The sequence below is a fragment of the Venturia canescens genome, chromosome 10 (assembly GCF_019457755.1).
Source record: "Venturia canescens isolate UGA chromosome 10, ASM1945775v1, whole genome shotgun sequence".
In the NCBI taxonomy this organism is placed as follows: Eukaryota; Metazoa; Arthropoda; class Insecta; order Hymenoptera; family Ichneumonidae; genus Venturia; species Venturia canescens.
In genome coordinates this window covers 11103052-11126454 of record NC_057430.1, presented here as the reverse complement: position 1 = coordinate 11126454, position 23403 = coordinate 11103052, and the positions used below count along the sequence as shown (strand labels likewise).

Genomic DNA, 23403 nt, shown 5'->3' with positions numbered 1-23403 from the left:
AGATTCCGAACATTTGAATAAAAGCGATGCGAAAACAGTAGAATCTTTTGAAAAAAACGATTCAAGGTTACATTAAGCGTTGAAACGCTGCCAGAGGATTAAATTTGTAAACGAATTGTTTTCCCTGCGTTCTCGGAGGTTTGGAGAATGTGAAGCATCGAGAGAATCGGTTTTCTGGAAAATTTTGGACCAATTTATTATTGCACTCGACACAACTTTATGCACTCGCAGTTATGATAAAGAAATTGATAAACGTTGAATTAAAACTGTTTGGACTCCTTTCTCGATATTCTCTGCAGAGTCAATAAAATTGGGAGAAACGCAACGATTTTATTCACTCGTTTATAGTCTATTAAAAAACATCAAGGGTAATACAAAAAATGGGGGCGTAGTTGACGTATAAATAAGACATCGTGACAAAAATGAGCTGAGTCGCACTTCGGCAATATGATGACGGCCCGCGGTGCCTTCCTTTGATTTTTCTTCCTTCTAGTTATCGTTTTTTGTAGTCACCTCCACCGGTTTTTAATTTTGGACCTGTTGCCTGCGAGAGAAAGTTTCTGTTCGCACTCTCCTCGTAAAAATCTTACACGGATTTTCGTTTTCGTCGAACGCGACCGTCCTCGCTCGTCAATGCTTGCCTTCTCCGAACTTTTACGTGTACTTTCGTGAAATGTCGCCAAATATTCTACAAATCATACGTCAACGAAAAATCCTTAATATTAACGTTGCTCTTAATTCCTTACGAATACTAATATGTACAGGAAATCGGACGATCTCATTCCAAGTCTAATGGAATCTGATTGAACGTGGAATTTGATATTTCACTTTGAGCAGCTCACGAAAAAGTTATTGGCAACATTTTCCAAAATAACAATAACGAGATGGCGCAAAGGAAAATTTTTATCGTCGCATTGATTGAACGGAATCTGAAAAAAAAACGAATCGTATTACTCAACATTTGGATTCGATCGACATCACAATTCTGGTTTCGAAATTTCGTCAAAGTTTTATTTTCCATATTTTTAAAAAGTAATTCAATGTAATCGTTATTATTGTGAAAAATGATTTTGTCCTCGAAAAAAAAGGAAAAAAATCCTTGAAATTGTGCAGTATTTTCGAAGTATTTAGATCGTGAACTCTAATTTTCTTTCTTTAAAAATTCCATTGTGATTCGCCACACCAAAGCATGAAAAAATTAAAAAAAATTTCAAGTACTCGATTTTTCAGAATTTTTTATGCGAACAATTATTCAAAGCTCCACGAAAATTTGACAAAAACACACTCTCGCGTTTTCCCATGCCAATGACAAATAGCGTACCTTTCAGATTTTTTCCTGCTCGCTTCCAAAGTACTGAGGTCGTCTTTGAAGAGGTACACTCTCACTCCCTTAATATAATTTTTGAAGTATTTTTTCCAGTTCAATTGTCTCATGTCGAACCGAAAGATTTGCTGGTCCTTTGTTTCGAGACGTTTCCACATGTGTTCGACATTGTTATTCGTCAGGGTCCAGTCACGTACGCAGAACCACGAGACGACGTCGATGAATCTATGAAGTTTTCTGTACGTAGTCAACAGTCTGAACAGAAAAAGCAACGAATGAGTGAATCGAGGGATCGACTGTGTGGCAATGAACAAATTAACGAACGAGACTCTACTTTGGTTTATATCCGAGGCAAATGGAGAAAGAATCGATCACGAGGGCAGGTATGTAATGGAAAACTATTCTGCTTAAAAAGTCCATCAACTTGTGATCGTGGAGTGTGACGGAGACAGTCCACTTGGCTTGGCTCAATGGGAACTCGGATGCGTGGATCAAATTAATGTCTTTGTAGTCCTTCCACGTAATAGAGTTCTCGAGCGTCGACACGTAATTGTAAATGAGCATATTTTCGGCTCTCCTGTAATACGACGTGAATGAAAAACCATGTGAATAACGCACGTCGACTAAATGTTACGAAAGCCTCGATTAATCCATTGATATTGAGAGAACGATGAAGACGGTGCGCTTACCTTTGTGGCTGACTGGCCACGTCCCAAGCACTCACTATCAGAGCATTCACGGTAAAGTCAACTGGGACGATGTTCGCTTGTACCGAATGACGGCAGTACATCGTTTTCAAAATGCCCGTTTCAATCGCACCGACGGCACCGGTCGGACCATAAAAATTGTCGATCCAGCCTGGTATGGGTTCGAATGCTGTAGAAATGACTGAAAAAACAAAATATTTATTTGATTTTTTTAAATTCTCACTCAAAAAATTTCGAGTTAACGAAATCGCTTTCTTTTGTCGGGTGTTTTGGTATGACGATTGAAAAACCAGCGAAAATTCAAAGCCCAAACTTGAAGTGAACAAAATAAACTACAAAAAAGTTGACATCTACAATGGTCAGACCCTGAGAGCCGATCGAAGGAACTTTTTCGCAAGCATAAATATGCATTCGCCGAGGTATTTATTCGTAACGCTCTCAGGACTGGGAAATTGAGACTAAAGAGTCTTGGAGGGAGTATTTTCCATCGGAAATTTCATGCTCTACGAGTTTAGTCCCATGGACTTTTGCTCTATCTTCGACCGTTTTGGGACTGTGCGCCTGAAAAGAAGACAGTTTCGTCGAAATTTCATCATTTCGTTAAAAACTGGCGAAAATGAGAGATTTTTTTTGGGATTCTCAACTCGAACTCTCAACTTAGGTTGAGACACTTCGTATGCAAGTACGGCCATCAACATCGATAAATTTACGAAAAAAATGGAGCACCGATATTCGGAGTTATCACAGCATTAGTTTATCCATAAAGCAGAGCGACAGTGTCAGTCAACGTGGCATTAAAGTCTCTTCGAGGCAGAATTGGATTGGTGTGCTCGTTGATTTTCATTAGTCGTGGGATCGTTAGCTTTGCTCTGTCGACCGAGGGATCGGATGATCGATTTTTTATCGGGTAAAATTCCGTCCAAGGATCGTCCGCTCGATCGAAATGTTTTGCCGGTTTTTTGTTTTCGTTTCGTAAAAAGAATTCGCTCGGGTTGAATCGGTTCTTGAGCTGGAGCGGAGGCTTCTGCATCGGTTCTCAAGTTTTCTTGACTCGTCAGGGTTTCCAGAGAAACGCGGGTCATCGTCTCGAGATCATCCTCGAAATCGTACTCCGGATACATCGTCTCGAACGGCACGAGAGCGTTGCTTTCCATTATTTCTTGTCGGGGTCTCACCACCGTGTAAATCATTGCGCAAACGAATAATATTATTCTGCCGAGCAGTGTCAGCAAAAAAATTCCAACGGCCAGCAACACTTGGACGATTATGCTAATTGTTCCAGTTACGAGATACATTGCGATTGCGAGACACATTTTTTTCAAATTCTCAATTATTGTATCTTTTTGGTATTCGAAAATTCATCAAATTGGGCAAACGTCGAAATCATCAATTCTTCACGTTATTTGGGTTATGTTTTGGAAATAAATGACAGCTGTCAACTCGATTATTGGGGTCAACGTGGTCGATACTCGTCAGCATTTTTCGTATTGAATATACTCGATGAAATCGAAAATTCCAACTTTAAGACTTGAAATTTGGAAATATTCTTGTGCATTTATTCCCGGAATTATTTCCTGTGCGATCATTTGGATTTTATGAAATAGGATCCCCCCAACTTTGAAGAGCCAAAAACGAGAATAAGAAAATATAATGTTTTTAGACATCAATGATGTCTTGAGAAAGCCTCGTCACCGGTGAAAATCACTTGGGAATGGAAAAAGAAAAACGCTTATTTGAGGTTAGCGAATAATAACGACACGAACGTGTATAAATAGAAAATGTCTACATTTAGCTTGACGATGTAACTACGAAAGTATTTAAGCAGCTAACGTAATATTAAAAATTGATCAATCTCAACAAATAAGTTATGATTTCAATAATTGCAAGAATAAATTTTAATCGTTTCTTTGATCATCAAAAGAGAAAAAAAGTTGAGTTATTGTTTTTTTGAATCACAAGTAACGCATGATCTTTTTCAAATTGTGTGTAAAGTTGTACCGAGCAGTCTCTTGATAAATCAGTTGAAAAACTCACTAATGGCTGGTCTGAAAATTCCTATGCTGAGACCTTGACTCTTCTCTTTGATGACGCGTTCCGCGAGTGCCTTCGTGAATGTATAAGTGTTGGGCCACTCGCCAAGAAGTTTTGGCGTTATTTTCGCCATTTCTTTCTCGCCCATATCAGTGAAAAGAGCCTTCAATTCATCGTACGACGTCGTATGTGGGTAAAAGGCTTCTTCGATTGTTGACAGATGACAGTTCGCGTAGGCTGTCGACACGTGAATAACTGCCTGGAAGAGATAAATCAATCGATAAATAAATTAACAGGCGAGTTAAGCGAGGACCATTTATTTTCTTCTCACTCCAACAAAAATCGTTTTTTTCATGTTTCAGTGGGACAGGAAACGAGCCTTTGATGTTCCTGTTCAGAGGACACTCGACTCACATGCAGAAGAACTTCGGTTCAACGTCCTCAAATTTCAGCCTTCTATTTATCAATCAATCGCAAAACTTTTGGAATATTCTCATGAATTGCTAATCATGGCAAACGAAAAATATTCTTCGTTTCATGGATATTAGCGAGCAGGAATTCTGTTTGTCAGGAAGTGACTAATGGTTTCCGGTCGACAATAATTTTCTGCTGGACGATCTTTTGAGTATATTTTAGCGACATGTTTCAACCTCGTCAAGGTAAATCGCGTATTTTAATGGTGCGTTTCATTGTGTTTCCGAAGGTTCGAGGATTTATGAATATTCAGCGAAGCCATGGAATAGAATGGATGTCAAAAATCCACAAACGCATGCAGAGTTGAGAAATAATATTCTCAAAGATTTGAAAACACTCGGCCTTGTTTCCTTGAGCAGTATTTATTCGGAGTGAAGAATAAACTCGTCGCCATCAATTAGTACGATACGTGAATTTTCAAGGCGAAATTCTCCTCGCAACTTTTATAGTCGAAGAAACAAAGAATGAGGAATAAAATTTAAGGATAAATATTGTTGTTTCAAAGCTACATGAATATTGCTACGTGTGCATACGAATTTCACTCAGCCTTTTCCACCATTTTATTTCCCTTCGTAATTCATATTATTCGAGTTTGAGAATAAACTTGAAACGTCATTCTATTTGACTTTTCCATTAACGGTTTCGTTCTCCCGTGCTTTTACATCACTGCTCGTATATCAATGGAGCTAAGCATTAATGAATGAGATGCTTGGTTCTTCCGACTCGAAATACTCTTCAGTTCGAGCGCACCTCGGCTCAATCTGAACAATAAACAAAGTCTTACGTCGGCAAGAAAATGATGAGCAGCGTATTTCGAAACGGAAAGAAAATGTGTTGTAATTTAAGGAACGTGAAAAAGACGCTTTTTTTTTAAATACAAGTGTGAAAAATAACGATTCGTTTGACCCGGATTACCAGTGTTTTTCTTTCGTAAACTCTCTCATAACAATGTCGAAAACGAATGAGGGAGAGAAGAATTTTTGAAAAAATCCATCCCCGGTGAAAAATAATGCTCCGAATTACGGTGTCCGAAGCGCGATAGCTCTTGCGATTACATAATCCTTAAATGTAGCACGCAATCACAATCCTCAAGAAATACGTGTCAAGAGAGCGCTCCCGGTTCGAATTTCGTCTCGAGCCTCCTTTCGCATCGTATTTTTTCTCGTCTTTTACGTTCCTTCTTTTTTTGCAACAACAAATATATTTCGGCACTCCAATGACCTCGTTGCGAACGCTGGGACGGATTATAGGCTTGTGAAATTTGTCATTGTCAAGTTTCACGAGTCGCGCATAAATACGACAAATGATTGTACGCGTCGAATGAAAATATACTTGAATCCGCAACTCACTTTGAGCCTTTCCATGTGCTTGCACAGATCAATCATGTCGACAGCACTGCCCGCGTTTATCGCCAATGCTATGTCTATTCTCTCGTCGAAACGGACTGTCGCAGCTCCATGGAACACTATCGAAACCTTCAACAGAACACAGATCGATTATTCATTAGCAGATGTTTATTAAAAGAATCGTTGATTGAGCATTCGTCTAAGAAACGTGAAAAAAAAAAACAGCGGAATTTCATTAATCGAGCTTTGCACAATTTCAGCAAGTTACGAGAGAATCGAGTTCCGAGTGCTGGGCACAACTTTTTATTTTTCTAAAACCTTTTTTTTTATATCCTCATACAGAGACATAAGCAGACTTTTTTACAAGTGAAAATGAAAGTTCTGCAGTGCTCAAATGACTTTTGGTGCATGCGAAAAATTCTGGAGGTCGAAACTACACGAAAAAATTTGCCCACAAATACTCGGATCTCCCCCCAATTTTGAACGTTCGCTCGCATTACTTTTCTTCCATTGAAACTAGTTGGAACTCTCCCTTGAATGAGACTGCCAAGCGAAATACTATGTTTAAGAGATTATGTGATCGAAGGATCGATCGTTTGTTCGATCTCGTGAGAAGTTGTCCGCATGATTTCCTGGTACGCGCGAGAGATAGAGACCCGAAGCGAAAGTTCCTTCAGAAAGGTCGAACCACGTCGATCATCGAACCGCGCGTGAGTCGTTTTCACGCGTTCGCATTGTTCAATCTTTTACGTATATTATATATAAATTGCATCACGTATATATAGCCACGAGTCGTAACGACTTTGTGTTTTCGTACCTCTCGAGTCAGACGCTCACGATCCACTGAAGAAAGTCCGAGTCCTCGTTTGCTACAGTCTCCAGATATGGCGACGAGTTTGTGGCGAAATTTCGGCACTTCCTTCCTCAATCGATCATAAATCTGTGACAATATGAAGGAAGAAAAAATTAAAAAATTAAGAGAAGGAAAAAACAAATAAGTAAAATACAGCGATTTGAGAAGTTGATTGATCCTTCGAATCTCAGTGAGGGACGATCGTCGAAATTGACGTCTGTAAACTGGTTAGATATTGTGGAATAAAATTGATAAATGTTTGGCCAGTAAATTGAAAAAAACATGCGATTATTTTGTGCGAGTTTATTAAAAGGCGAAACAAGCGATTTCGATGAACAAAAGTACGAAAAGCGTCCTCTCACCGGGTCATTGAACAGATCTTCGACGCGGTCCTGTACATTTTTGTTTTTTTTTGCTCGTATGAGGAGATAAATGGTGGATATGTCGGGACAGCTTCGCAGCAGTTTCTCCACGAGAATTTTACCGAGGAAGCCGGTTCCGCCTGAAATTCAGTGTCGCCGATGAGCACCCACTTCTCTTCCATCGATTCGAGTCTTTTTGTCGTTGCTTATATTCTATCGCGGTATTCCGGAAGCGAAAAGTAGCGAAAAGAGGAAATGAAGATTGGAAGTGAGGCTTCGGAGGAGTGGACGGCGGAGCGGAGAGACAAACGGGTGAAAGGTATTCCGCTACGGGAAAAATCATTCAACACTATTTTCCTCGTAACATTATGATCGAGGCGAAACGTCGATCGCGGCCAACTTTCCCCGGAGCCAGCGCGTTAGAACATTACGTAGTCAAATTAGCGGATCCTGGATTACTGTCACCGTAATTCTTCGATCGCGGAAAAAATCGTTATTCGTATATGAAAATCGACAATCCGACCCGATTTTCATCCTTGACTGGACGAAGCAACCAAAAATATTGGAGCCTAAGTACGAATGTCGTCGAGAAATGAAACGAGAAAAATTTCCATTTTACCTGTAATGAGAAGACTTTGGCCGGCATAAAAATTCTGGATGGTCGTTCCTTTGGCGATCGTGATGTGATCCTCCTCGATGGTGTTCCTTATTTCAATGTTATTATTGTTAATAACGTTCCTGCGATCGGTGAGCGCCGGATGATCATTGTCGGCCTGCAATGTCGTGATTGAAAAAAACTCGCGTTAATGTTAAGCGTGGGAAATGCGGGAATGGCGAAGCGAGCGGTTATTGTATGAGGAAAGTGTGCTCGGTGCTTTCTCCGCGTCTCCATCTTCCCTCGAGAAGAAATGATAAAAAACGAATGAAGAGGATGAAATGTGAAATAATAAAACAACGTGAACGCATAGTCTCTCGTCTGGCGCAGTCTTCACACACAACGCGCGCGCGCGGGCGATGTTTATTCCTCAAGTTTTTTCTCGCTCCAGGAGATATCTCCATTGGCCCGTGCGAGCCTCTCGGAAGAAACGATTCGTTACGTTAAGAAAGTTTAACCGGATACGTATATATATATTCGTAGTAAAAACTTTACATAACGACTCAACTATCTTAATGAACAGCGATATATCGCCGCAAACTCGTTTGCACATAACTGTCTCCTGATATTACAACTATTACGTTGAATTGAAAAAAAAATGAGGCAGTAGAAAAGCTTGTTCGGGAGCGAAAATATCGTCGAGAGCTTCGGTTTCATTTGGTTTTACGAATTTTCAAGATTTTCAATAATCATTCAACAGCAATGGGTGCGATCTCCGAAGTTGTCTTGCACGAGGCCAGTACTTTGATAGGCGACCGCTCAGCGGTGCGCGGAGTCGCGCATCGGTCACTGAGCAGCCCCAAGTTTTTCTGAGTTTCTCATGGCCCGGGGAAACTCCGGGAAAAATACGGTCGCCAACGTCGAACAGGTTTTCGAGTCTTTCCTTTGATCTTCGTGCAAACGTGGTGCGGTCGAGCATTAGCAATGATGAGCGGCTGCGAGCGAGGCTCGGAGGGTGTCTTTCAGGAGCGTTGAAGCGAGGGTCGAAGTGGCGGAAAGACCTGCTGCCGAAAAGCCGGAAGGGTGGAGGCAGAGACGATGAAAATTCAATGATGTTTCAAAATATATTATTTCTCGAGAGATAAATTTATTGAAAAAGTGGCAATCGCAGGGATCTTTTTTAGCCACTCTCGTATTTACGAGGTCAATCGCGAAGTGCATCGCAAAGTGCATTCCACGCGTTTAGTCACATAAAAATTGTGTCGACGCTCTCAAATTTTAACGCTGTTTCACTCGCCACCATTTTCGAATATATTTCGTCACGGTTTTGTCAATGGATTATCGTTTGGAGCAAATGAAATTCGAATCGATCGAACTCCAGAAAATATTCGGAGCACGCACGTGTTTCGAATAAGTTCCTCAGCGAACTTGTTGAGATTCGAACTTAAATGAGCGATATTGGAGGGGAGGATGAAAATATTTTGAAACATTGTTTCGAGCCACGAAATAGTCTAGAATCGTTGAAAAACAAATAACGAGTTACTAACTTCGATAGTTTTCGTGTAGCTTCCGAGGGGTTTGGTGTCGAGAAGCATCTTGTCCGAGCCTGGACCACACTTATCGAAATCTCATAAGTCCCCGATCTCCGTCCGCCCGACACTCGGATCGTTCCTCGAAAACAACTTTTCACTCGCTTTCGTAAAGCTTTTTTCCGTATAATGCCGCGAGTTTCGAAACGAAATTCTTCGTGCAATAAAAAAATTGGATTTTGAAGAATAGTTTGGTCGTCGCTGGATGATCGTGCACTGATCAGCCTCGAAGGAGAGTTTCGCGTTTGACGTGTGATCCTCGTGGTCTCGCGGTAGAGTAACGATCACGAGTGTCGCCGAATCGCCCGGCGAGCCTGCTAAGTAGTAACGGAGCGTGTCTCCGTCGCTCAGCCCGTAGTCCTATTGCACCTGTCCTGGCCACTCACCGATCAACGTAGAGCCACATTGACAGCACTTTTTTTAGAGGAACAAAACCCCTTCCCTTCTTCGAAAAGCCCACGAATAAGCGAAGCTATATTCTCGGTAAAATCTCGCGATCAAAACGAGCCACCTTCGTATTTGATCAATTCGTCATTCTTAGAAGCGTTAATCGAGAGATGACGAATTCGAAAAAATATATTGTGTGCACTCTGAATTTGCACATCGTTTTTTCATTCCTCGTATTCTCTCGGGCTCAACAAAACTTTTATTTTCCCAAAGACTTTTCGAATAAATAAAACTCTTCGGAAAGTGAATTACGAGACAACGAATAACTTCGAGACTGTTCAGGTAACTCCTGTACTGCATGCTAGTCAAATGAGTGCTAAATTTTAAAAACGCTTTTAGACCAAGTTTAACGTACCCGCATCAAATGTATTGTTAGTGGATTTGTATTACAGCATATCTTATTAACATGTAAAAATATTAAAAAGGCTAGTTTTGCAAAACCATCAACTAATAAATGCAAATTTCGACGCTGACACATTTTCACCGGTATTTTTCAAAGAATTATCCGCGTTTTTTTCATCGATTTTATTGCAACAAGTCTCATTTTGTTCGTCAATTGGTCCTCTATGAATCCACCGTGTAGTTGTTTTTTTAAACTTGATCGTTTCACTGTTGCAGCTAATTGTTCATTGAGTGAAAAAACTTTTTCATCCATAATTTCTGAAGGAACGAGTTTAAAGGAAAATCTACGTGGTGAATTCGTAGAGGATCAGTTGAGGAACAAAATGAGACTTGGTGCAATAATATGGGTTAAAAAATACAGATGATTCTTTGAAAAATATCTGTGAAAATGTGTCATCATGGAAATTTGCATCTATCAGTTGATAGCTTTGCAAAACTATCATTTTTAATATTTTTTCATGTTAATAAAATATGCTTGAATACATATCTACTAACAATAAGTTTAATCGGTACGTTGAACTTGGTTTAAAAGCGTTTTGAAAATTTAGCACTCATTTGACTAGCATGCAGTACGCAGGAGTTACCTTAAACCGTTGGAAAACCTCGCGCGGCTGTGAAATTCTCATTTTTTTCCCATACAAATGTCGCCAGGAAATATTTCGAGGCCCAGTTATATCGCACTTCATCGCAGTACGAGTTTCAGCTGACAAACGTATTTATATTTTTACCAGAGCCAGAGCAACGACGACAGCCACGATCTACAAACACATATTCTGTTGTTGCTCACCGCTACGGGAAGGACTGAGGGCAAGAAAATGACGGAACATCGCCCGAATACAGCGAATTATAATTTCGTAATGTTTTCAGGATTATCTCGATCGTTTCTTCTCCAAAATTCGTACGGACAAACCCAAACAAATATTTACGTGCCATCCTTACAAATGGGTATGTACAGGAAGTTTCTTGAGTTTGAAGCTGAGCTCACACGGCGTTTCAAAGTACAAAGTATCGAATGAGACTTCGCGATTCAGATATCCGGAATCTTTGGACGCGTGTAGGACCTTTGCTCGTGTGTGTGTCTAACGGGCGTTGTTCGTCCACCATTTCGTGACGTGAGTGAGAGATTCAATGCGAATTTTTATATAAAAACAAGCGTTTGTGCCAAAGTTCGATCCGCCATTGCGGTAATAGACGGTGGGAAATTAATGAGTTTAGGAATTCTGGAGGCCACAGGCAAAGTTCATTTCTTCCGAAGGACAATTTTAAATGCGGCGCCATCAAAATTTATTTCGGAGTTCAACGACGCAGCTTCGATTCTCGGTATTTATTGAGGAAAAAAATTGAGCGAAAGGGTTGTAGGTGGGCTGATTCGGTGGCCCTGATCAGCGGACTTTGACCTGATCCTTTGACGTAAGCGTGATTTTTATTTTTAAAATTTTTTTCCTTATAGGAGACCCTCGAAAATAAATGGAAATGTCAATTGATAGCTGATTTATTTGACGCGACAGTGTCGGTTGGTCCAAAATGTAGATTTTCGACGAAATGATAAAATTGATTTAATTTATTGGTAAGATCCGAAGTTTAAAATGATTCGGGAGTTGTTGATATGTTCCGGGAAAAAAGTGTGAGAAAAAATGTTTTTTTAAAGTGCAAAAAACTCGAGGATTTTTTTGCGCAATGAGCATTTTTTCGATTGTGGAGCTTTTTCGGTGCAGACTCTCAGCGTCATTGACGATTGCATTTTTCCAAGTCTCGCGTGCAAACACAGTATTTTCAGTCTCAAGTGACCGGATGACGCGGTAGTCGACGAGCGTCCTTAAAATTTCCATCGACCAACGTAAATGGATCTAAAGGAATGAAAAAAAATCGTTAAAAAATCGGCAGCACGTCTTCGAGCGTCAATTTTCACGCGACGACGTGGGCAAAAGCGTCCCCGCGGTCTGCGCAGCGCCGTACTACGAACATTTTTGTATGGATCGAGACGATGTACGAGGACGTCTTTGTACAGGGCTCTCTTTTGCTTTCTACACTTGTATTCGTGTCACGTTTTTTCTTGGGGATCTTCATATATTGTAGTGACGTCGTACCGGAGGATTAAGCATGATTTAATTTTTAATTTGACGATTTGTCATCGCGGTCGATCGCCTCTTGAACATTTTTTTTCGAAACATTTGGTTTCGATCTTTCACTTTGCCCTGAAAATAACTTTGCAAATCTTTCAACGCTCGTTCAGCCCGTTGAAATACGTCGAAATCACGACCTCTTACAATAGCAGATTCTTCTTTATATTTCAAACAGTGAAAAGAGCAATGAAAATACTTCGTCGACGTTTATTTGTTGAAAAGATGAATTTATTGGACGATTTCTTGAGAAGCCTTCAACCTGGCCTTGAGTTATGACCCTATTACTCGATACAGGTCGATTCGTGAGCTTCAATTACAAAATATTCACGAATAAAGCCGAAGGAACGTGTTCTGCACATCTGTTCGTTAATTCTTTGAGCAAGTCGTCGTAACGTACGTAGATTTTGCAACGAGAAGACGCACACACTCGTATTTGTGCTACAATTGCGCCTCGCCGGGGCTCAACGCGAATTATGCAATCCTCGCGATCAATATTAAAGTAGATTAGTTAGTGTATGAGCTAATTCGGTAGTCAAGGGTAATCCAATCGATATTTCACTCCTCGCAGCAGATTCAGACTCGAGGGAGTCGATCGATGAGCGTTTTTCGCATCGACCATTTTGCTGTGCCCTTGGGGATTCATCGTAGCGAAGATTTTTTAGCCGATTTTTGCCTTTTTCCTGGGGACTGGCTCCTTCCAATGGGAACAACGGTATAAGGACAAATTTTACTATCGGCGATTAAAAACATGGATTGACCGGTTATTGACTCAATTTACATGCAGAATTTTTCGCAATCGGCTGTCCTCAGCCATTTATTTTGCTTCGTTCTTGTCATGAATCTATTGCTCAAGGTCACCAATGCCTTATTTCGAAATTTTTTATTCGAACTTGTTCTCTCCTCACATTGAGACGTTTTTTTTCTAACTTCCAAAGCCTGCACTTGTATAATGTATTTTTGAATGAATTTGATAGATTTTCATTTGAGGCTAACAACAGCGACGATTTGCGATTCAAATATGAGAGGGAATCGCACGATTGAATGCTCGGAAGCTTTTTCTAGTTTTTAGCTTTTATAGTTTTTCTTCATTTCACGATTTTTTCATGGAATTGTTAACGACATCTTCGTTTCGGTGGCAATTCTTTGTAACAGCCTCCAAAAACTTTCTGTAGCTTGTTTGCCTTGGGAGGTCATTCATATTTATAGCGAATTAGGTTATTCTATATTTTTAGCGAATTTGTTTAAAAACGCTTCTAAAGGAGAGGAATATCACTTTAACTTTCTGTTAATATAGAATTTTGGAATTTTTTCCGGTTTCTGTAGGTTCATATGGAAGAAAAATATATGAAAATGAAAAAAATGTGGAATTTTGTTGCAGACAATAATTACGATCTCCACATTGCACACAGCTGAGAAATTTTGACAATCAGACCTTGCGCATAAATCATGTACAAGTGAGTATTTCTCACATTAAAAAAACGTTTTTGTACTTTGAAATATTCTTGAAATTATACCGAAAATTTCGCTATAGTGAGTTATTTCCGTCTATCCTAAAAACATTCCTGAAGACAATCGATTTTTGTTTTACTTTCCAAAGCAGGACCCCCCCTTAATGTAATTGGTGCGAAAACCGTGCAATTCAGATTACGACTCGAGTGTGATTGAAAATTTTCTGTTTTGATGCTGCTGACCAATCCTAATTTTTCTTTCCGAAGAAAATTTTAATCGGATTTATTATAGTCAATTGATCGATTCAATGAATTCGTCGTTTGATAAATTCAAAAATGTCGTTTCAAGAATGAAAACGTCCAGTGATCAGTCGAATCGATTAAAAATTCATAGCAACAGTACTCAGAAAACGGATGCGTTCAGTTCAGTGAAAAAATAAATTTCTTTTAAAGAATGTCACAAAAATTCAGGCAACGATTGCAAGAAAAATCGCATTTTTCAAAACTGCGATCGGGTCGCACTTTGAAAGCTTAAAAATAAGATTCAAAACAAAATTGACCATTTCCCGATTTCTTTGGTATCACAAATAAAATTCCCGATCTCACGAGACTTGAGAATTCAGAATGATTTGCATCGCACACCATAGAAAACTGTTTGACCGATGCGAGACGTCCTTAAGTCGAGTAAATAAAATTGGTTCCTAGTAAAAAAAGCACGGCGTGTCTAAAATCTAAACAATTTTCTTTAAATCGTAATAAATTTTCAACTCCCGGGTTCCAGCTCGCCGCAAAAGTCAGGAGAAATGAATTCGACCGTGATCAGCTGATGCATAAAAAATTTTAATGCACCATATTTCCCCCAATGCTGTAGCGATGAGTTCAGTGAATGAATCTTTTGTTTTACTCACCCATAAAACGATGAAAATCATAGCAGGAGAGGAGACATAAAATCAATTTGGAAAATCTCTATTCACTCGTCGAATTGATAGTGCTGAAAATAATTTTAAAAGGACTGCAGCTTGGACAGTGATATTGTAATTACTTGGCTAAAAGTTCGGGCTCGTTCCTCGTGGAAGAAAGTTACGCAATATTTCCTCCTGCGGCGGATGGAAGCTCGAGAATTATGAGAGTGAATGTGACGTAAGTGGTAATGTGTATAAACGTAACGTGATGGACATCGAGCAGGGATAAATGTTTGAATATTGTTTCGCAACGTGAAAGTCGAAGTATGTCGTTCTTTCTCCCCGCATTGCCTCTCGCTCTTTCTCCTTCTCTCTTCCACTTACACAATGATTTGTGACGGTTCGTCTTTCTCCGAAGAAATTTCAGGGTCGAGTATACAACGACGAAATATTGCGCGATGTCCTTAAAGAAATGAGAATGGGACTGTTCCATTCTTTTTTTCCGTGAGTTTCTTTTTCAACGTTCTTTAATCATTTTTCTTGCTACAATCCAATTTTAGTCTTACGAACTAGACACATCAATACTCTGTACAAAACTGCGTTCACCTGTGGCAACAATACCGCTCGAGCAACGCATTAACAAACGTCCAATAACGAACAACATTTTTTTGGCTTTTCGAGTGACGATTTTCGTCTAACTTGAAGTCGAAGACATTTATGTAAAAATGTGCTGAAAAGTGACGAAAAATCATGCCACGAATGTCTGCGGGATTATTAAAATTCGTTGTCACGAATTTTTCAAGTTTATTTCATTATACTTTTCATGGAGATAAATGTTGGCTGGAATCTTGAACAAAGTCAACGTTTCTCCCGACAAAATAAAGCCCATTTTCGAAAATAAATAACGACCGAAAACGACATTAATCAAAGCAGTTGTCCGCTTAGAGAATCACGAGTGGATTCGAAGATTTTCGTACTTTGACTCGATACGAGTCAGTGTCCTCTGCGACGAATGATGAATGATGAAAACGGTCTTCTCCATTTACTTTATTTTCATTCTATCTTATCGTTCACCGATATGCTCACTCACGGAAGCGAATGTCCTCATCGTCGAAGCAGCAGAAACGAGCATTGTGAAAAACAGGTACGCGAACCATGCTGCGAATGCAATCGATGCCCATTTGATGATCTTGTGCATAAGTAGGAATTTGGCCATGCGTTTTCTCGCCATTGGAATCGTGCTCGGATCGTCTTTGAACACGTGGATTCTCAAGCCTGCTACGCATTTTCGCATGTATTCGTCCCAGTCGAAATCCTTCATTGAGAAGTAAAATATTTTTTGATCATCCGCCGTCAGGTTTTCCCACAATGCTTTGGTATTTCCGTAACCGAAGTACCATTTGTTGGTACTGAAGTAGGTTGTCACTGTCGAAAATTTGTGAATCTTTTTGTAGATTTTCAGCATCCTTTAAGGGGAGAACACAATTTTCGGGTTAGAATTCGTCAAGGTCGTTCATTTCCGGAAGAGAAATCACGCATTTTTGCGTCTAAATGTGCGCGTGCACATCGATATCCATCTTTCAACTCACCTGGGTTTTTGCCCCGCTACGAAAAGACCAACATCTACGAGTAAAGCTGGCAACACGTGGAGCAAAACACTCAAAATATAAAACAAGGCATAATTCTTCGTTGCTGTTATACTGTAGCACCAAATGCTCCTGGCACTTGGTATTCTTTTGCCATGCTTGAAGGCAAGATTTATGTACTGTCCCCAAGTCAGACTTTTCGTCCAGGAGGAATGATAATTGTAGATTGGTGGATCAGCAGCTTCGTTTCTGAAAAAAAATGGAAGAAAAGTCAAATTAAAAATACTCTTACGAGCATGTTTTTGTACTTCTTTTCGTCTTATTCTCCCATAGCTTTGGTAATCTGTGGAAGCGCATCAGTGAGTGACACACACTTGGAACAGCTCACAGGAGCATGAAAATTCCTGAATTAAAGAGAAGAAATCGAGTTCAAATACATTTTTCCACTTGTGAACTCGTCGTTCACATTTTCCTGATTTTTTTCCTGACTTTATCAAAGTTTTTCTTTCTCCACGTGAAACACGAGTCTCGAGTGTATTTGGAAAGTGACCGTGCGGGCAATACACTCGTGAGTTTCGCAGAAGCACGAGCAATTAGTGAAGAGGCGATAAAGCGATGGGATGGGCTCGTAAAATCCTCCAATAAGGAATGCGCATGAGCCTTAAAAAAATAACTACAGACACGGGTTATCGACCTACCCGCCAAAATACACGTACCTAACTTTCATTTTTTCAGGTATTAAAAAACCTTACAAAAAATGTGAGCAAGGAATTTGGGATTACTCAAGGAAGGGAAAGTTTGAAGATTTTTAGTCGACTCGAAAAAATGATTTTTACAGTCCGATGCAAAGTCTGACGTTAGATAATCACGTTTTCAAATAAATTTTCAGCCCGAAAACAGTAAATAATATATTCTGAGTTGACTCAAGGGACTGGAACGTCTCCCCATTATGTATTCACTTTTTGTAAAGCTCATTGAATGCTAATATTTATGAGACTACTCCAAAAGCTGCAGAATTTTGATACGAATGGGAAAGAATTTTTTCGTAACATTTTTTGGAGTACAAAAAATGTTGGGGGAGCATTTCAGGGGCCTTTTGTCGTCTCTTTTGCACTTCCGTCCTCTCTTCGATCGAGTTTTCGAATAAAGATTGAGGATTTCGAAAAAATCGTCAACAAGAAAAAGTTATGTTGACTCGAGCAATTCTCGATTCTTTAAACCGAAAAGCCCACTCTGATGGCGGCAACGAAATGTTTTTCGAATGGGACGAAGTAATTTGCAGATGCTGAAACACGTTGTTGTCCAAGCAAACAAGGCTTTGGCAGAGCCAAGCAAATTGACGTTAATGCACCGAAATATCATTCGCGTGAACTGATTAATTTGTTCAACTCGATGACTGCTATTCAGTCAATTCAATGATTCAATGCGAAACAAATATTTCATTAAAGCAACTAAAACGTTTGCGGAAGAATCTGGATGGTGATTGTGTGAACGAACTTTTCGTCCACTAAAATCGGATTTGCTTCGTCGCACTAATTTTTTTCTCCTTCCATTTTGACCTCATCAAATTGTGACTCATAGTGATCCCGACTAACTTGTTATTGGCCACGTCCCACGCTGTAGCGATAAGTGCATTAACCGTTGTGTCGACAGGGACCAATTCTGCGGTGCAATTTTCATCGATGTTGAGGGTTCTTATCAAGCCAGCTCCACCCCCAACGAGAGCACCCGTTGGTCCATAAACGTTATCGACCCAGCCTTCAACTGGCTCTTTGTACGAGGAAATAACTGAATGGGAAAACGTGCATTGAATCCGGTGAAATTTTTACTTCGATTTCTATCGATCAATTAAAAGTTTTCAATTCTTTAAATATTTACGAGGGCAGGTGAATGGGAAACGAGTGTAAAAAAATAATCGCATGAAATCCTGACCGAAGGCAGTCGTCAGCGATAGAAGAATCACTGGGGATACTTAAGGTAGTTTCGACGACAAGAAAAAGTGCTCGTACCTATCGCTGGTCTGAATATTCCAATGGGCAAATCTTTTCCATATTGTTGTACGATTTGTTCAGCGATGCATTTGGTGTAAGCATAAGTGTTTGGAAAGTCACCGAGAAGTGTATCAGTTATGACGTCGAGTTTTCCATCGTCGAGGCTCTGTACCAGCTGTATAACGTTGTCACCTGAACAATAAAAGAGTTACGTGATAGAAAATGCGATGTTTTAACGTAAAAAGTATGAGAGGAGTAGGGCGTTGGAATGACGTTAGAAAATTGAAGGCATTTGAAAGAGAAGGTGATGGAAGAGCAGTGAAATTATAATTTCGAAAGAAAATTATAGGAAGAATGTGAAGGAGTGATATGGGCAGAAAGAAAAAATGAATCGATCATTTCGTGCGGTGAATTTCAAAGTTTTTGGTTCACTGACCTGACATCGGTGGTTCATAAAACTTTTCGTCGATATCCGCTCTATTGCAATTGCTATATGCAGTCGACACGTGAATAACAGCCTGAATGTGGCACGCAAACAACCAAAAATGTATTTTGGTATTGAAACCGGTTTTAATTAGCATAAATTAGCAGTTAAATAAATGAACAAATAAGAATGGAGGATGACAACTTACTCGGAGATTATGCATGCGTCTACAGAGTTCGAGAGTCTCTTTGGTCCCAGCAATGTTAATGGCAACTGCTAGTTTTATTTTCTCGTCGAATCTAACGGTTGCAGCAACGTTGAATACCACAGAAATTTCTTGCAAAAGTAAATCTCTGTCTCCGGGGGAAATTCCGAGTCCTGGCGAGGCGCAATCGCCTGCGACTGCAACTATTTTGTGCCGAAATTTTGGCACTTCATTTTTCAAACGCTCGAATATCTAGACACGAAAAAAATTGTTCGTTACGCCACTGGAACGGTTGAAAAAACCAATCAATTCATCAAGCCCCATGATTTATGGTACAATTCGATTATTCAACAATTCCCACGTAAAAATAAAAATTTAAAAAAAAACAAAAGATTTTTTTTTTTTTTAATTCTTAAGGTAGATCATGCTCGCAGGATCGTATTTTATGGGTGTCTAAATTGGGTCGATTTTTATTTCCTAATTCAAGATATTATCACTCTAAATGAGTCTCAGAGTTATTAATTCAATATTGTAAATACATTTTTTCAACTTATTTTTTAGCGAATGAAATTACACGCCATTAATTGAACGGGGATCCATCACCGACTGAACCCAAAATTTTATTCGTCCCTAGCTAAAATACTATAGTTTTTTAATGTAAAAAATAGCTTTAGAGAGGACAAAGGGAAAACAGGAAGGAAAATGGAGGACGAAAAAAGACTATGACAAGAATGGGCCAAACCAAGAAGAAACAAAATGTTGAAATAAGCAAATTTGAGCTTCCTACTGCTCATTTTACCAATTTCGTTCAATTTTTAACGCAATATATATCTTCATTACTAGTAAGACAATCGTCTCGAATTTTTTCCCAGACCTTCATTACATACTTCATTGTTATCGTGTACTTTTGCATAAGCTTCGTAAGAAGCGTTCTTTCGCTGTATTGAAAGATAAACGATTTTTTACTCATAGTCCCTAAAACCCTGTGTGTTTTTCTTCATATTTAAGCACATTTATCTGAGCTGATAAAATTTGATATGCGCGTCAGTCGACTACCCATTGAAAGTCTGTAAATTTCAAGACTTTCTTAAGAAAATCATTGCGTGCACGAAGTACCTTAAAATCGTAACTTTGTCAAAAAATTCACTAATGCTTACGGGGTCGTCGAATATCGATTCGATTCTCTGATGGATGTCCTGCCCCTTTTTGGGTCGGATCAAAATATAAATCGACGACACATCCGAGCACGAACGTAGAAGTTTTTCGATGAGGATTTTGCCAAGGAATCCAGTGCCACCTGAGAGTATAATTTTTGAGTCGCGAATATTGTCAAATCAGCGATAAATTGTAACGGCCATCGCAAGGGATTTTTTCCGCGTCCATTCCTCCAACTTACCAGTTATAAACACATTCTGTCCTTTGTAGAACTGCTGAATCGGTGTTCTCAGATCCAAGTTACTCTCGTTCGAAATTACTGTCATCGTTGCTGAAAAGAAAAGAGAAAAATCAGCTTTGTGACGTATAATCGCGCGACTGGGAACTTGAATCTTGTCTCGTGGCTCGAATCAAGTTCAAGGATGTGTCAACGAACTGTTATCCAGCCAATCACGCTCCCGGAAAGGAGCCGCGGGGGGGGGGGGGGGGGGGGCGGTCGATAAGAAAAAGCGGCGTGAATCGATTTCGTTAAGAAAATCGAGATTCTTACGTGTGATGTATTTTCCACGTGTAAAAATAGCGCGAACATGATGCAATTTCAGGTGAATATTTTCAATTTTTTTTCAAACTAAATGACCTTCGTTCAGTGAATAATTGTGAGATTCAAGGAAATGTCAAGTGTTGAATAAATATCATATTTTTAAGTGCGTAAACCTTGGAAATAACCGGAAGACGAATGATGTTCGAGATCGTTGGTTTTTCCAGGCCACATAATTTTTTCCTCACGTATCAAAAGGTTTCTCGAACTCTTCAGTTCGTTTGAAGCCGCCAAGAGGGGCAACTGCGTCAGCAAACCCCCCCTTGACCCTTACCGAAACTCGCGTGAGCTCTCATCGCGAAAAACGGATTAACGACAATCGCGGATGGAAGGTTAAAAATAAATAAACGAGCCGCCAATAGGGCACTGAAGAATCCGAAAAATTCGATCGTGAAATCTCGTTACAGGCTTTGAAAACAAATGTTGTAACACCTCGGCCACACCTCTCGGCTCTACAAAACTATGAAAATTCGTAAAGGCCACTTTTTTTTTGTTTTACTTATTCATTTAACCGTGCGAGTTTAGCGTTACGCGAGCCTTCGACGAACGAACACGAAGGACTTTCGCTGTCCAACGTGGGCTACAAGTAACAGCCTCAGGCGCTCTATCAGCGGTCAAACGATCGTTTGGAGAACCGTTCGCTTCTGCGTCTACGAGCCCCGACGTTAAATCTCGTCGAGCAGTCACTTTTTTATTTCGTATTTCCATTACGTCGCGTACCTTCTCATAGATTCACGAACACGAATGCTGTCGCTCCGTTACTGTGATGTAACGAAGAGGATCGTAAGAGAACGCACAAACTTGTGTACTGAACTAGCCCCGGCGGAAAGTCAAACCGTGGACCAGTCTCGAGCGCTATGACCTGTTTCTTTCGTTTGGATTCCTAAGTCACGCCTGATTGCCACCTCTCTTGAGTCTCACACCATATCAGCTCTAGTTTTTGCAGGAAATTGCAAAATAAGCTCAGCCGCGACCGTGCCAGAGTGGAGTGCCTCAACGAATATCGTGTTTTTATACCGCGGCTTCAGTCATTTTCTTTATTCCTTCGTATCGAACAGTTTAGTGCGTTTTTTTTCAAATTTTTCATTAGTTTATCTTTTTCGTTTGGTTCGTTTTTCGTTGTTGAGGAAAATCAATGTTCGGCCGCGATCGATTTGCGTTGGAGATCTTCAAGGTAAATTGTCGTGATGAAACCATTTTTTGAGGACCGTTTCGTGCGAGAAATCAGCTCAGTTTCAGATTCGGAGCTACACGAGAAGGAGTATTCATGAATTTCATTTAAAAATGAGGAAATAAAAGTGCGATCGGTTGAAAGAAACTACACTGTGATAAACGAACCAACATTTGTTCAGTGTTTTGATGAACTTTCGGAAAATTGTCCTCGAAGTTGAAGCGTTCGAATGCAGTTTTAACCGAAGGTTCAAAAAAAGTCGAAGGTTCGATTGCATTCTTCTTCTCTCCGTATTTAATATCAACGAACTTTGAGAGAGAAAAGAAACCGAATTGAACTCGCTGACGCGAAAATTGCTGCGAGGCGAAATAATGCGTTCGTTGAAAAATATTTTTCGTCGACTTGAAAACGTTGCGAAAAAATGTACTCGACACCGTCACGTGTCTCGTTTCAACTTTCTTGAGAATTCATCGCGAATACGAACGATTTACGGTCCCGTATGAACGAATATTCGAAGAAATATATTTTTGTGTTCTTTTAAAAAATGTCTGCGTTCCCGATTTTTGCGGAATCTGCACTCACGAAATACGATTTACGATGCCAAGTTTTGTGAAATTTGAACAAAGTGGCGTTACTAATCGCCTAACCAAGAATAAGCTCGATCGCATTTGTGTACGTTCTGTTGAAATTTTTTTTTCTCCATCGATATTAAAAAATTCGATCTATTTGGAGTTCCCGAACTTCGTAAGATTTGAAAGAATCATCATCAATTTACTAATCAGCTAAACACATTTTTGGCTCCAACAAAAAATAATCTTATTTGAAAAGGTTGGCCAATAAACCGCAGGTTTGAAACAATAAGTGTTTCTTCAGTCCAAAAGAAAGAAAGCAATTATCGAGCATTCTGAGACGATTCAGTTCACTTGTTCGTGTGTCGAATTCAACAATAATTCAGTCTCGTAAAAGTAACAGTGAACGATTAAATCGTTTGTCATCGAACAATTTTTTTCACATAATCACATACACACGCACAGAAAGAGGGCAACGAATCTTCATGACTTCGATAACTAAAGACACTCACCGATGATCGAAAACGGATTAGAGATTGTGAAAAAAACGTGATTTTTTTGCCACCGTCGATCGGCACGTAGCTCGAAGCTTCGATCGCACGTTCAACGTCAAAAAATATTTGAATAGAAACTCGTTGAAAAATAATAATAACAACAACAACAACAACAATAATAATAATAATAATTAAGTAAACCGTTGCCCTGCAGTAACGAGTGTCGGACACTGTTCTGACCTGACGAATTTTTCTAGAGTGCAGCGTCGGAACTGGCGAGGTCGGTTCTTATATAGGCGTGCGAGGGAGAGGCAAACGTCATCCCTTCCACTTTTCAAAGCTTTCGTAGACTTGAATCAACATTTTTGTCTCTATACGAGAACGAGCCTTTAGAGCAACGTTTTCGATCCTCGCACGATTAATCCCAGCAGAATATTTTTTTTTTTGTTGAGCACGAAAGAGCGAGAGAGGTCCGTAGCCGCACATCGCATTTTCGCATATGCTAATGAGTCATCGAGGCTTTGGTTTACTCGCTAAAATTTCTTCACCCGCATACTTCAAAGTGTTCCCTACATTTTTCACACTCTCGTCATTTCGTTAATGAATC

General features: G+C 39.8%; 2 protein-coding genes across 2 annotated transcripts; both read right to left on the bottom strand.

The window, feature by feature from the left end:
* Positions 1-166: 166 nt before the first annotated feature.
* Positions 167-9711, bottom strand: LOC122417180 (fatty acyl-CoA reductase wat-like). Its single transcript, XM_043430502.1, has 10 exons — positions 9240-9711; positions 7717-7870; positions 7098-7237; positions 6700-6822; positions 5886-6011; positions 4066-4321; positions 2014-2212; positions 1659-1901; positions 1322-1579; positions 167-929 (listed from the first exon to the last, which is right to left on the bottom strand). The coding sequence occupies exons 1-10, from the start codon at positions 9285-9287 to the stop codon at positions 839-841; spliced, it is 1638 nt and encodes a 545-aa protein (XP_043286437.1). The 5' UTR covers positions 9288-9711; the 3' UTR covers positions 167-838.
* Positions 9712-15112: 5401 nt separating this feature from the next.
* On the bottom strand, positions 15113-23048 carry LOC122417397 (fatty acyl-CoA reductase wat-like). Its single transcript, XM_043430883.1, has 9 exons — positions 22815-23048; positions 20206-20295; positions 19967-20106; positions 18813-19061; positions 18617-18698; positions 18199-18372; positions 17785-17977; positions 16193-16438; positions 15113-16069 (listed from the first exon to the last, which is right to left on the bottom strand). Exons 2-9 carry the CDS (start codon positions 20288-20290, stop codon positions 15667-15669), a joined length of 1572 nt encoding a protein of 523 aa, XP_043286818.1. The 5' UTR covers positions 20291-20295; positions 22815-23048; the 3' UTR covers positions 15113-15666.
* Positions 23049-23403: the final 355 nt, after the last annotated feature.

Coding starts and splice junctions, on each gene's coding strand:
- LOC122417180 (XM_043430502.1), bottom strand. CDS start 9,287: ATGCTTCTCGACACCAAACCCCTCGGAAGCTACACGAAAACTATCGAA. Junction 7,871..9,239: donor GCTACACGAAAACTATCGAA/GTTAGTAACTCG, acceptor ACGACATTGCAG/GCCGACAATGATCATCCGGC. Junction 930..1,321: donor AGCAGGAAAAAATCTGAAAG/GTACGCTATTTG, acceptor TTTTTTTTTCAG/ATTCCGTTCAATCAATGCGA.
- LOC122417397 (XM_043430883.1), bottom strand. CDS start 20,290: ATGACAGTAATTTCGAACGAGAGTAACTTGGATCTGAGAACACCGATT. Junction 20,107..20,205: donor ACAGAATGTGTTTATAACTG/GTAAGTTGGAGG, acceptor TTATACTCTCAG/GTGGCACTGGATTCCTTGGC. Junction 16,439..17,784: donor TGGGACGTGGCCAATAACAA/GTTAGTCGGGAT, acceptor ATTTTTTTTCAG/AAACGAAGCTGCTGATCCAC.